The 14,772-nt window shown below is 42.6% G+C and overlaps 1 protein-coding gene across 1 annotated transcript in view; it reads right to left on the bottom strand.

The window, feature by feature from the left end:
• Positions 1-13,903: 13,903 nt before the first annotated feature.
• FZD8 (frizzled class receptor 8) overlaps positions 13,904-14,772 on the bottom strand; it is a 2,900-nt gene continuing 2,031 nt past the window's right edge. Inside the window, exon 4 of the mRNA XM_014529989.1 lies at positions 13,904-14,769. Within this exon, the coding sequence (XP_014385475.1) occupies positions 14,652-14,769 (118 nt within the window). The 3' untranslated portion in view covers positions 13,904-14,651. The remainder of the gene's footprint in view (positions 14,770-14,772) is intronic.

The following is a 14,772-nucleotide window of genomic DNA, read 5'->3' as shown; positions in this document are numbered from 1 at the left end:
AGGCCAATATCCCTCATGAACATAGATGTCAGAATCCTCAACAATATTCTAGCAAATGGGATCCAGCAGTACATCAGAAAGATCATACACCATGACCAAGTAGGATTTACCCCGGGGATGCAAGGATGGTACAATATCTGCAAATCAATACATGTGATACATCACATTAACAAATTGAGAGATAAAAATCACATAGTCATATCAATTGATGCAGAAAAAGCATTTAACAAAATCCAACACCCTTTCTTTTTTAAAAAAATATATCTTATTGATTTTTTAGAGAGGAAGGGAGAGGGAGAGAGAGATAGAAATATCAATGATGAAAGAGAATTATTGATTGGCTGCCTCCTGCCCACCCCCTACTGGGGATCGAGCCCGCAACTTGGGCATGTGCTCTTCGCTGGAATTGAACCTGGGACCCTTCAGTCCACAGGCTGACGCTCTATCCATTGAGCCAAAACCAGCTAGGGCCCAACACCCTTTCTTGATAAAAGAAATCATATCACCCGGGACTACAGGGCAGGTGGCTGTCCCTCTCCCAGGCCTAAGGCACAGCCACTGGCACCTGGGACCACAGGGACCATGGGGCATGCTGATTGTCCCTCTCCCAGGCTGCAGGTGCAGGCACAGCCGCTGGTTCTCGGGACTGTGGTGCGGATGGCTTGTCCCTCTCCCAGGCCACAGCCTGGCTGGTCCCCATTCCTCTCTGGTGAGCTCATTTGTGCCTGGCTGGTCCCCATTCCTCTCTCTGCAGTGTTGAGTGTCTGAGCAGTTATGGCATGATGGTGTGAGGGCGTGATGACGTGAGGGTGTGATGACCATTTGCATATTATCTCTTTATTATATCTACTAGAGGCCTGATGCATGAAGATTCATGCAAGAATAGGCCTTCCTGCCCTAACTGGTTTGGCTCAGTGAATAGAGCGTCGGCCTGCGGACTTAAGGGTCCCAGGTTCGATTCCGGTCAAGGGCATGTACCTTGGTTGCGGGCACATTCCCAGTGGGGGGTGTGCAGGAGGCAGCTGATCGATGTTTCTCTCTCATCGATGTTTCTAACTCTCTATCCCTCTCCCTTCCTATCTGTAAAAAAATCAATAAAATATATTTTTTTAAAAAAGAATAGGCCTTCCTTCCCCTGGCTGCCAGCACTGGTTTCCCTCCGGCACCCAGGACCTGGGCTGCTTCACTCCAGCTGCTGCCAGGCATCCGGACCCGAGCTGCTTTGCTCCTGCCGCTGCCAGACATCTGGGACTGGGGCTGCTTCACTCGGCCACTGCTGCCACCCACCGGGGGCGTGCTCCGAGCTGTGCACCATGGCCGCTAGCAGCACAGCGGGGGCCACGCCCCCACCCCTGGTGTGTGTGTGTCGTGGCTTGGAGCACACCCCCACCCCTGGTGTGTGTGTGTCTGCTGGGGTGGGAGCGTGCTCCAAGCCACACTGCACGGCCGCTCGGAGCATGCCCCCACCCCTCGTGTGTGTGTGTCCGCTGGGGTGGGGGCAGCACGCAGTCCCCGCCCACCCATCTGCACTCGCAGCTCCTCTTGAGCAGTTGTGATGCAGCCTCCTCAAGCAGTTGTGATGCCTGGCTAATTTGCATATTATCTGTTTATATATATATATAAAGATATATATAAAAAGGCAGTGACCATGATGACCGAAATGACGGTTTGACCAGTCACCATGTGGTGCTAGCATAGATGCATAGACACAGATAAAGTCTATGAGTAAACTAAGAATGAACAAGACAAATGCTTGCCTTCACGGAGCGGTTAGGTCAGGGATGAGAATTCAAAATTCCACCAGCACAGACCTGAGGTGCCGCTTCTCAGAGTGGCCAGAGATACACCCAGTAGTGGACTGAGGGAGTAACTAAAAGCCTGGTACTGACATGAAGGTGGGGCCATTCTGGATTTCCCAGAGGAGCCAATGGTTGCCTAGGAGGCAGAGCTTTTGATGCTGACTGGCATAGAAACTTATCAATCAGAACCAAATCTGGGTGAACTGCAAGGAGCCAATGACTGCCTAGGAGGCGGAGCTCTTGATGCTGACTGGCCTAAAAACCGACCAATCAGAACCTAATCTGGGTGAACTGCGAAGGCAGAACCTAAGGTGGGGGCTGAGGAGGGGTTTTAAGGGCAACAGCTGTTTGGTGTAAGGTGTAAGAAAGTGGTTCAATTTTTTAATAACCGGTTTGGCAATATAGTGCATATGGCTGGCTATCAGTCCAGATATAGGGATTATGTATTTTGTCTGCCAAGAGCATCTCCTCCTATTGAAAAAGGCTCCCCTCACCCCATTTAAGCAAGCCTATCCTATATAATCTATCTGTACTAATAAAAGGGTAATATGCTAATTAGACCGGGTCAATCGGCCATCTTCCAGATGACTGATTTCCTTCTGGACAAAGCCATGGTGGTGGGGGCCAAGGCAGAGGCAGTTAGGGGTGATCAGAGCAGCAGGGGAGAGCAGTTAGGGGTGAGTAGGCTGGCAGGGGAGGGCAGTTGGGGGTGACCAGGCCTGTAGGGGAGGGCAGTTGGGGGTGACCAGACTGGCAGGGGAGGCCCACTGGGGGCGACCAGGCCAGCAGGGGAGGGTAGTTGGGGGCATTAGGCAGGCAGGCAAGTGAGTGCTTAGGAGCCAGTGGTCCTGGATTGTGAGAGGGATGTGTGACTGCTGGTTTAAACTGACAGTCGAACATCCCCTGAGGGGTCCCGGATTGGAGAGGGTGCAGGCCAGGCTCAGGGAACCCCACCATGCACAAATTTCATACACCGGGCCTCTAGTAGGATAATAAAAGGCTAATATGCCAATCGACTCGACTGAAAGACCGAACAACGAAACGACTGGTCACTATGATGCGCACTGACCACCAGGGGGCAGATGCTCAACACAGCAGCTGTCCCCTGGTGGTCAGTGCACTCCCACAGGGGCCGCGCTGCTCAGCCAGAAGCCGGGCTCAAGGCTGGCAAGCACAGTGGCAGCGATGGGAGCCTCTCCTGTCTCTGCGGCAGCACTAAGGATGTCCAACTGCTGGCTTAGGCCTGCTCCCCAGAGGGAGCTGTCAGTCAGACATACCCTGAGGGCTTCTGGACTGCTAGAGGGCACAGGCCGAGCTGAGGGACCCTTCCCAAGTGCACGAATTTTGTGCCCCAGTCCTCTAGTTAAAAATAATTGAAAGCAGGGTCTCAGAGATCCCTGTTTGCACACCCATGTTCATAGCAGTATATTTACAATAGCTAAGAGGAAACACCTTTTCTGACCGCTCATTGGCTAAGCTCCCAGTATGCCACTTGCAGTGTTCTTGGTAACTTGGGTAATAAGAATCCAAGAAGGTGATCTAGGGGTTTTCCACCTCACTCCTGGAGGAAAAAACAAAAGTCCACTGCTGGAGGGGCTAAGAAATGTCATATCCTGCCCTAGCCGGTTTGGCTCAGTGGATAAAGCCTCAGCCTGCGGACTGCAGGGTCCGGGTTTGATTCTGGTCAAGGGCATGTACCTAGGTTGCAGGCTCCTCCCTTGCTAGGGCCCAGGTCAGGGCTCATGCAGGAGGCAACCAATCAAAATGTCCCTCTCACATTGATGTTTCTCTCTGTCTTTCCTTCTCTCTTCCATGCTCTCTAAAAATCAATGGAAAAATATCCTCAGGTGAGGATAAAAAGAAAGAAAGAAAGAAATGTCATATCCTATGAAAGAGATATCTTGAAAATGCCTAAATAAAATTGTCATTTTTTTGTGGTGAAGGGACTGGAGTCTGTGTTGATGAAAACACCTTGGCAGCTGAAGCAGCTGGCAGTGGCAGCAGCAGCGGGATGATGGGGGCAGCACCTTCCCTTGATCAGCCGGTTGCCTCCTGTAGAGGGAGGCCAGACTGCGACTTAGGCCCGTGGGGAGAGGGCCTAAGCCATCAGTAGGACATCCCCTGAGGGCTCCCAGACTGTGAGAGGGGGCAGGCTCAGCTGAGGGACCCTGCCAACCCCAGTTCATGAATTTTCATGCACCGAGCCTCTAGTGAATAAATATTATCCTAAAATTTTAAAACTTGAGCAAAATTCCAGCATTAGGTAAGATAGTATCAGTTTCCTTTTAAAGATATACATATTGACATATATTCAGGATTCCTGCCAACCTGCTTCCTGGACAATACGACAGACCACCTGGTCTTGGAAAGTCACTCCCAGAGTAAGTCATTACAGCTTTCATTTAAAGCTGAGTTGGTTTCAGTAAATAAACATTTACTGAACAAAAATAGAACATTTTAAATATCTTTACTAATTAATTTATCAACATTATTGATTCCTCCTGGGTTGGGTTTACTTTCTAGTTTAATAAAACCCTGTGTACCCATTTTTTTTGTTGTTGTTAGTTGTTTACAAGTGAAAGAAAAGCAGTGTTTTACAAAACTGCTTTTTGTGGTGAGATCTTCAGTTCCAAACAACAAAGCATGAACTTCTCTGTTTGGACCAAGTGAGGGCACTCCTGTCTTCTCCCAAGATGATAGGAAAAAAAAATCACTTCCATTTAAATTAGTCAAGTTGGATACAATAGCTAGTTTGCTTAATTTTGATTTCTATTTGGTTGTTTCATTTTAGATCATAACACCACCTTCCATGAATGGCATGCATTGGTTTTCAACTCTGGCTACATATGGGAATCACCTGGGGTAGTTCTAGAAAAATTTGAATTCTCAGATTCCATCCCCAGAAATTGTGATTCAGGTGGTCTGGGATGCTGCCGGGGCATCAGTATTTTTAAGCACTTCAAGTGTTTATGTGTAGGCAGGGGTAAGAACTACAGCGAGGGTGTTAGTTAATTAGAAATGAATTTGTTAACCCTAGCCGGTATGGCTCAGTGGATAGAGCATCAGCCTGTGAATTGAAGGGTCCTGGGTTCGATTCTGGTCAAGGACATGTACCTCGGTTGCAGGCTCCTCCCTGGGCCCTGGTCAGGGTGCATGCAGGAGGCAACCAATTGATGTGTTTTTCTCACATCTGATATTTCTCTTTGACTATCCCTCTTCCACTATTTCTAAAAATCAATGGAAAAATATCCTTGGGTGAGGATAATAATAATAAGAAAAGAAAGAAATGAATTTGTTAGGGGATAAACATTGGAAATTATTTTTCTAATTTAGTGTATGGTTCACCTAAGTGTTTAAAGCAATATAAATAGGTACTTAAAATTTTTTTATTTTTTTTTATTTTTTTATTGCTTAAAGCATTACAAAGGGTATTACATATGTCCCCCAACCCTCTCTGGCCTTCCCACTGCAGTTTGACAATCAGTTTGAGGCAGCTCTGCCTCTGTATCTATTATTGTTCAAAAGTTTGTAATGGTCTTTATTATCCATGTATGAGTGAGATCATGTGGTATTTTTCCTTCATTGACTGGCTTATTTCACTTAGCATAATGCTCTCCAGTTCCATCCATGCTGTTGCAAATGGTAAGAGTTCCTTCTTTTTTACAGCAGCATAGTATTCCATCGTGTAGATGTACCACAGTTTTCTAATCCATTCATCTACTGATGGGCACTTAGGCTGTTTCCAAATCTTAGCTATGGTGAATTGTGCTGCTATGAACATAGGGGTGCATATATCCTTTCTGATTGGTGTTTTTGGTTTCTTGGGATATATTCCTAGAAGTGGGATCACAGGGTCAAATGGGAGTTCCATTTCCAGTTTTTTGAGGAAACTCCATACTGTCTTCCATAGTGGCTGCACCAGTCTGCATTCCCACCAGCAGTGCACAAGTGTTCCTTTTTCTCCACATCCTCTCCAGCACTTGTCGTTTGTTGATTTGTTGATGATAGCCATTCTGACAGGTGTGAGATGGTACCTCATTGTTGTTTTGATTTGCATCTCTCGGATGATTAGTGACTTTGAGCATGTTTTCATATGTCTCTTGGCTTTCTGAATGTCCTCTTTTGAAAGGTGTCTATTTAGGTCCTTTGCCCATTTTTTGATTGGATTGTTTATCTTCTTTTTGTTAAGTTGTATGAGTTCCCTATAAATTTTGGAGATTAGGCCCTTATCAGATATGACGTTGGCAAATATGTTTTCCCACGCAGTGGGTTTTCTTGTTGTTTTGTTGATGGTTTCTTTTGCTGTGCAGAAGCTTTTTATTTTGATGTAGTCCCATTTGTTCATTTTCTCTTTAGTTTCAACTGCCCTAGGAGCTGTATCAGTGAAGAAATTGCTTTGGCATATGTCTGAGATTTTGTTGCCTTTGGATTCTTCTAGAATTTTTATGGTTTCCTGTCGTACATTTAAGTCCTTTATCCATTTTGAGTTTATTTTTGTGTATGGTGTAAGTTGGTGGTCTAGTTTCATTTTCTTGCATGTATCTGTCCAATTTTCCCAGCACCATTTATTGAAGAGACTGTCTTGACTCCATTGTATGTTCTTGCCTCCTTTGTCAAATATTAATTGAGCGTATTGGTTGGGGCTGATTTCTGGGCTCTCTATTCTATTCCATTGATCTATATGTCTGTTCTTGTGCCAGTACCAGGCAGTTTTGAGAACAGTGGCTTTGTAATACAGCTTGATATCTGGTATTGAGATCCCACCTACTTTGTTCTTTCTCAGGATCGCTGCAGCTATTCGGGGTCTTTTTTTATTCCAGATGAATTTTTGGAGAGTTCGTTCTAGATCTTTGAAGTAGGCCATTGGTATTTTAATGGGAAGTGCGTTGAATTTATAGATTGCTTTGGGTAGTATGGACATTTTAATGATGTTGATTCTACCAATCCAAGAACATGGTATGTTCTTCCATCTCTTTATGTCTTCCTCTATCTCTTTTTTCAATGTCCTGTAGTTTTCTGAGTAGAGGTCTTTTACCTCTTTAGTTAAGTTTATTCCTAGGTATCTTAATTTTTTTGGTGCGATGGTAAATGGGATTGTTTTTCTAATCTCTCTTTCTGAAAGTTCACTATTGGTGTATAGAAATGCCTCAGATTTCTTGGGGTTAATTTTGTATCCTGCTACATTGCCAAATTCATGTATTAAGTCTAGTAGTTTTTTGATGGAGTCTCTAGGGTTTTGTATGTATAATATCATGTCGTCTGCAAATAAGGACAGTTTTACTTCCTCTTTTCCAATTTGGATGCCTTTTATTTCTTCTTCTTGTCTAATTGCAATGGCTAATACTTCCAGGACTATGTTGAAGAGGAGTGGTGAGAGTGGGCATCCCTGTCTTGTTCCTGTTCTTAGGGGAAATGGTGTTAGTTTTTGTCCATTGAGTATGATGTTGGCTGTGGGCCTGTCATATATGGCTTTTATTATGTTGAGGTATGATCCTTCTATTCCCACCTTGCTGAGAGTTTTTATCAAAAATGGGTGTTGGATTTTGTCGAATGCTTTTTCTGCATCAATTGATATGACCATGTGGTTTTTTTCTTTCAATTTGTTTATGTGATGTATTACGTTTATTGATTTACGGATGTTGTACCATCCTTGCATTCCTGGGATAAATCCTACTTGGTCATGGTGTATGATCCTTCTGATGTACTGTTGGATCCGATTTGCTAAGATTTTGTTGAGGATTTTGGCATCTATGTTCATGAGGGATATTGGCCTGTAATTCTCTTTCATTGTGTTGTCTTTACCTGGTTTTGGTATTAGGGTGATGCTGGCTTCATAGAATGAGCTTGGAAGTGTTCCTTCCTCTTGGATTTTTTGTAGTAGTCTGAGGAGGATAGGTTTTAGTTCTTCCTTGAATGTTTGGTAAAACTCCCCTGTGAAGCCGTCTGGTCCTGGGCTTTTGTTTGCTGGAAGCTTTTTGATGACTGCTTCAATTTCTTCCATAGTTATTGGCCTATTGAGATTTTTAGATTCTTCCTGATTGAGTGCTGGAATGTTGTATTTTTCTAGGAATTTGTCCATTTCCTCCAGGTTGTCTAGTTTGTTGGAGTAGAGCTGTCCATAGTATTTTTTAACAATCATTTGTATTTCTGTGGGGTCTGTTGTTATTTCGCCTCTATCGTTTCTGATTTTGTTTATTTGGGTCCTCTCTCTTTGCTTCTTGGTGAGCCTGGCTAGAGGTTTGTCAATCTTGTTTATCCTTTCAAAGAACCAGCTCTTGGTTTCATTGATTTTCTGTATTGTTTTTTTGGTCTCTATGTCATTTATTTCTGCTCTAATCTTTATTATCTCCTTCCTTCTGCTCACTCTGGGGTTTTCTTGTTGCTCTCTTTCTAATTCTTTGAGCTGTAGATTTAGATGATTTACTACCATTTTTTCTTGTTTGTTGAGGTAGGCCTGTAGAGCTATAAACTTCCCTCTCAGGACTGCTTTCATTGTGTCCCATAGGTTTTGGATTGTTGTGTTTTCATTGTCATTAGTTTCCAGGATGTTTTTAATTTCTTCTTTGATCTCATTGGTAACCCAATCAATATTTAATAACATGCTATTCAGCTTCCAAGTGTTTGAGTATTTTGGGTTTTTTTTTTTGTAGTTCATTTCTAATATTATGCCATCGTGATCTGAGAAGATGCTTGGTATGATTTCAATCTTCTTGAATTTGGGACTTTGTTTGTCTGAAGAAAAAAATTTTTTTTTAAATTGATTTCAGAGAGGAAGGGAGAGGGAAAGAGACAGAAACATCAATTGAGAGAGAATCATTGATCGGCTGCCTCCTGCACTCTCCCCACTGGTGATTGAGCTGGCAACCCAGGCATGTGCACTTGACCGGAATCAAATCTGAGACCCTTCAGTTTGTAGGCTGACGCTCTATCCACTGACCAAACCAGCTAGGGCTAAATAGGTACTTTTGTCTTCTGTGAATAATGGTTCTCCCAAAGGCTTGTAAAGCCATTAAAACTTGGTGTTCAAATTTATTCCTTTTGCACCTTTACTTCCATCCTTCTCTGGCCATTTTCCCTTTTCAGGTACCACGCATTTCCTTAGGTCATCTCCCAGGGTCTGCTGTTTAAATCAGCAGAGCTAATCGCTAGGGCTAAATAGGTACTTTTGTCTTCTGTGAATAATGGTTCTCCCAAAGGCTTGTAAAGCCATTAAAACTTGGTGTTCAAATTTATTCCTTTTGCACCTTTACTTCCATCCTTCTCTGGCCATTTTCCCTTTTCAGGTACCACGCATTTCCTTAGGTCATCTCCCAGGGTCTGCTGTTTAAATCAGCAGAGCTAATCTCCTTTTTTTTTTTTTTTTTGTTCTCTCATTCCAGAGATTTCCATGATGCTCCCTGCTTGCCCTGGCTTCACTGCCCAGTGGCTCTGCTGTCTGGTTTCCTCCCTGGCCCTGGTCCTGGCCAGGCTCTCCCTGAAAGGCTCCTAAGCCTCTGCTGACCAAGGCAGATGATTCCACTTCTGGCCCCGTTCCCCAGTACGAACTCTAGCTATCAGCAACAGAGTTCTCTCATCCAGGTCACATCCAGGTAGCTCCTCACTAAGCTCCTCAGATATTCCTGTGTAGGTCAGCACCAACCATGGGGAAAGCTGTACTCTGGTGTGATTCTGGGACTAGGTAGACATGGTTGAACAACTAGGTCAGTTGATGTTCAGGGAAAAATGCACATAGTGGTGGCTGAAGGGATTTACAGCTGGGAAAGGCAGAAATAGGAGTGACAAGTAGGATCCATGTCTTCCAGGCCCTACCCTGCTCTGGGCTGTATGTATGATCTTCGGCAAGTCCAGTCCTCTTTGGGCTTCAGCGTAGGGCTAATCTGTGTTAAACACTTAGGGATCTTATTAAAATACATCTACTGATTCAGTGAGCAAGACCTGAGAGTCTATATTTCCATCACACTGCTAGGTCTTGCCTCTGCTACTTGTTTATGGAGTAGTGAGATTCTTGATGGCCCCTGGGATCTTTGTCTTTAAAATTCCATGATCATGATAGGGATATCTGAACACACAGCCTCAGAGGCTGCTAGCAAAGCTTGCCTCTCAGGCCCCTGGCTGACTTGGGCCAGTTCACCTGCTCTCTGCTGCTGCCTACATTTGCAATAATATAAGACCTCTAAGATCTTTAGTCTGCATCCTTTTGACCAGTGCTTCTTTTTCCCCTCTAATCTCCACCGGCCACCTGACCCTCAGGAACAGGAAGTCCAGCCATGGGCTCTGTGAGGCTGCCTCTTCTCCGTATGTACCTATTAAAGGCCTGGAATTCCCACGCAACTATGTTATGGAAATCTTTCTCCCACAGCACTCAAGTATTCCACAGCACATGCTCCTCTTCTCTTCCTTTTTGGGTGACCTTGTTTTGCAGCACAGTTTCCATTCTTTGGTGTGTTTCCACAAACACCTGGCTAGATATTGTGGAGAGCCTGTATCTTACCCATCCCAACAGTATTCACGTGCAGCACTGAAGAGTGTCCACTTGACTCAGTAGATAGACTTTATATGGGAAAGAGTAAAGTAACACATTTAAATAGCCAAGTCAACTACATGCCATCTCAGACTATTCTTCATGACTCCAAACTCATTCCTTCTCCCATCAAAAGGTATAGTGGATCTTTGGGAAGCAGCCCATTCTTGAAAAAAAGTAACTCAGAAGATAATTTTTAAGAAATTAAACCTTTGGACTTCAACACAGCTTAGTTATATTTGTACTATAACCCTTAATATTAAAGATTTACTTCAATTAGTCTTGTGGGGCCCTAAACTGATTAAATTTGGGGTTCCTGTTCATGAGAGAAAGAATTCAAAATTATGAATACAAAATGCTTGCAGGCCCTTCTCTGGGTGGCGTCTGTGTGGGGCTCATCCCCTGGTTCTGGAACTTTGTGGTACCACAAGGTGGCAGTATAGTATCACTACACTTGCAGTTTGGAGTCTCAACTGAATGTTTGCCCCTGCACTTTAAATTGCATCCTGTGCTCTGAAACTGCTTTTGTCTCTTTGTGTGATTTTTTTTTTCTTTTTGATGAGACAATCTGAATTCCTTCCCCCAAACTCTGAAGGATTTATAGGAATCTGCAACGCCATCAACACATATTAAGAAACTGTACTGGTGCCCTGGCTGGTTTGGCTCAGTGGATAGAGCATTGGCCTGTGGACTGAAGGGTCCAGGATTCCATTCCCGTCAAGGACACATGCCCGGGTTTCCAGCTCGATCCCCAGTAGGGGCGTGCAGGAGGCAGCTGATCAGTGATGCTCTCTTGTCAGTGGTGTTTCTATCTCTCCCTCTCCCTTCCTCTCTGAAACCAATAAAAATGTATTTTAAAAAATTTAAACTGTACTGGTGACAGTTTGTTCCTTAAACTTCTACATTTCCCCCCTTCTGTTTTGTTACATTCAAATTGCATTTACTATAAAGTAAAAAGTGTTTCACATAACTTCTGCCATAGTAATTTTAAAGGGCTTTGGCTTTAATGTTTTTAACCATATTAGACTTTTTTTTTTACATTGATCTAGCCACAAAATAACTACATCCCCGCTTGATCCCCCATATTTGAAAAGATTTTAAAAAACTAACACTTGTCCCATATAGTTGGTAAGCACACACCTGTATAGCACACCTGGCAAGGGACCCATTCATTTGTCTAATGGCCAAATACTCTTCTCATTTTCTACCCCAAATCATTTTTGGGTTTTCTATTCCCTTAATAGATACATTTGAGTATTAGTAATTTTGCAACTCAAGGTTTAGCTTTAAAGGCAAAGAACTGGCACTTGTGTTTTAATATCAGCTTCTAGTTATTATAGGTATGGGCCTTTTTACTGAGAGCTGTCCCCAGAATGTCAATAGGGCTTTTTTGTTTATTAAGCTTGTTTATATTTAGCACACTTACAACCATTTTGTATGTTATCAAATATGGCATTTTACAAGGATATATTGAAGAAATTAATAAAGAAATAGAGCTTCAAAGTGGAACATTTTCCACTGTCACATAGTTGAAAATGGGTCTTATAATGGAAATATTGCTACATTAGAAAACCCACATGCTAACTAGTGACTTTTAGCTCTTCCTCCATCCAACATATGTGGTAGATTATGGGGATGCCCTCAAATCCTACTTTATAACTGAAAATGTAATGTTTATGGATGGTTTATATACAGTACATAAACCACATGGTGATCACCACACGGGGTTAGATGCAGGCCACTTACTGGAATCTAAGTTACAAAATTGTAATTTTTTAATGAATAAAACTTCTGGGAGGTATTTTACAGTGCCTCTGACTTAAAAAAATAAAATCAGCATGACAGCTAAAGTGGGTGTTCTTATTGCATATCTAATTTCAACAATTCAATTAACACCAAGAATGACTCTGGAAAGGATTTGCAAAATGTTTTTACCAAGAAACTTCTTAAAAGACTCCAAGATAAGCCAGGAAAGTAGTTTCTGTCCTATTAATTAAAAAATATTTTTTAAAACCACTAAATATTCCTATTAGGAAAACTAAAGAGAACAAACATCTTAGCAGGCTGCAGAGAGTAAGTTCCCCACCTCACAGTTTGATGTCCCCATCATTAGCAGGGTAGCTGCCCATTTCTTATCTTGATTGACAGGTTAATAAGGGACCTGGGGCTATCTTTTCAGTATGAACATACAACCTTACCAATTACTTTTAAATTATTGCTAATCTGTCAGAAAATAATAAGCATGAGAAATAAAAATATATGAAAAAGAGAAATGTCTGCTGAAGATTTTACTCCTGGTGTGATTTTAAAGGTTCAGTTCAGAAAACCTGTCAGAATTTAGTCAATAAAATTTAGGTGCTGAGGGTTTTCTATTTTATTTTAAAGGAAAAACTTGTAATGTATAATAAATAGTTCATTGGTTCAATTAGGAGCAAAAAAGAAGGGAGTTTTGTAATACAATTGTCCAGCAAAGGAAAATGCTTTAAATTGGGGGATTATGTGTGCAGACCACCTGTAGGGCATTCAGAGCCCTTTTCTATGATGCTTCAACCCATTCCTAGCTGCCTGCAGGCTGGCTAACAATGCCTGGAAAAGCTGTTCAAAAGGCTGAGCATACTTGTGCTTCTGGTCTTCACTGTTACAAGTCTTCCTCTCCTGAGCTCTCTCCCTTTTAAAGTAAAAGTCCCACCACATCCCTTTAATGGAAGAACTTTAAGGCTCCATGGTGGCCAATTGGTATGTACCAAGAAGAGCCTGGCAACAGCTAAAGAAACTTCAGTTTTACAGCACATTTGGAGAGAAAAGATCAAAGTTTTTCAAACTCAAAAGACCAAGTTCCCTACAGATTAACACTATTCATTTAGCTCCTCTTAAAGAAATGATGTGCTGGGCCACTGGGCAGACAGGTAAAAAGTTCAACAATTGCCAAAGCATTCTTCTGCTAATTCAACAGCCTTCTGCTCAAATAAATTAGTTTAGTGTTGACAGAAGAACAATAGCCTTTTCTCTAGGAAAAGCAGCACATTTGATATACACAAGCCTGGAAGGTCATTAAGATGTTAACCCATTAGTTTAATCCATTAAGGGTGCCTGTTCCACTACAGAGTGTCAAGTGACTTATACATACTGTACACTGTATTCTGAGGGTTTAAAACATTCACCTTTACACTTCAAAAGTATGTTCAGTCCAGGTGCTTTCAAAATCATGGACATTAGAGAGAAAAAAAATGTGGGGTAAATCATTTAGTAATATTATACAAGATAAATAACAAGGCCTGAGTGGAATTACTTCCTTGCAGTAGTCCATATACACATGCTAAGGTGAGCGTTTTCCACGGATCAAAAAAGAGCTACCATTAAAAACACCATCTCTTTGGAGGGTGCAAAACTCAGTTTTGATTTCAGTTCAACAGTGATTTTTACTTTACTAACAACTTAAGAACTAGAATTAACAGGCCATTTTCTCCATATCTAAGATCAGTGTACAGAGAAACCAGAAAGGGTCCATTTTTCCAACATGTTCTTAGCAAACACTTTAAAGGTAACAGCTTAGAAGAGTTAGGGGGAGAGGGCAATGTTTAAATCATTTATCAAAAATCATTTTATTGACAAAATAGAATACTTATATTTGTTCTTACAGGAATGACCTCTAAACTTTTTACAAAAAATGTACAGACTGTATATCTCTGGATATGTACATATTTTACATTTTTTACACATAACAAATAATTATATAAATACATCCTCTAATGTAAGAAACCCGTATTTACTTGGGGTGTATAATTAAGACATTTCATGTTTATTTACTTAAGGCATTTGCCTGGTCATTAAGAATACCCAAACCACTCAATCCAATTAGGTTTCGATCATCCTTCCTTTAGGATGCATAAGGAGTAAGAGTTTACATAGGAGAAAAATAGGTCCCTCTGGTAAAAATCTGTAGATCTGGCTTCAAGTTCCACGAATGGCAACCAAGGAGGGCTCCAAGCCTTGGGTTCTGGGAACGCTGGAGAGTCCACCCTTCCTTGCCAATTGAAATGAACGTCTCCCGCCTCCGCCTCCCGTGAGGAGCTTCTCGAATATCAGTGGAGGAAAGGAGGCTGGGTCTGGGAGTCCTCAATGCCAGGTACTTTGTTCTAAGCCAGTCATTTAAGTCTCAGCTAATGGATACCATTAAGAGTTCATTATCATGCTAATAGCAGTCAAAAAAACCACAAAAAAACCACACACCAAAAAAACAAAACAAAACCCAGTTATGGGGTGGGAACATCAGCCCCTGGAGTGTCCCTTGGCAGCCCTTGGCCTCTTCGCCCCCCTTTCCTTCCCTCTGCTCAGACTTGGGACAATGGCATCTGCTTTGGGTAAGACACTGAGCTGGTGGTGCCAGATCGCCACGTCAGGCCTGTGCTGATGTCACTGTAGAGCGAGCCCGCTGCCCCGCCCGCCCCCCTG

The sequence above is a fragment of the Myotis brandtii genome, unplaced genomic scaffold, assembly GCF_000412655.1.
Source record: "Myotis brandtii unplaced genomic scaffold, ASM41265v1 scaffold703, whole genome shotgun sequence".
Lineage (NCBI taxonomy): Eukaryota > Metazoa > Chordata > Mammalia > Chiroptera > Vespertilionidae > Myotis > Myotis brandtii.
The sequence above is the reverse complement of the archived record's forward strand: the minus strand, read 5'-3'. Positions and strand labels throughout refer to the sequence as shown.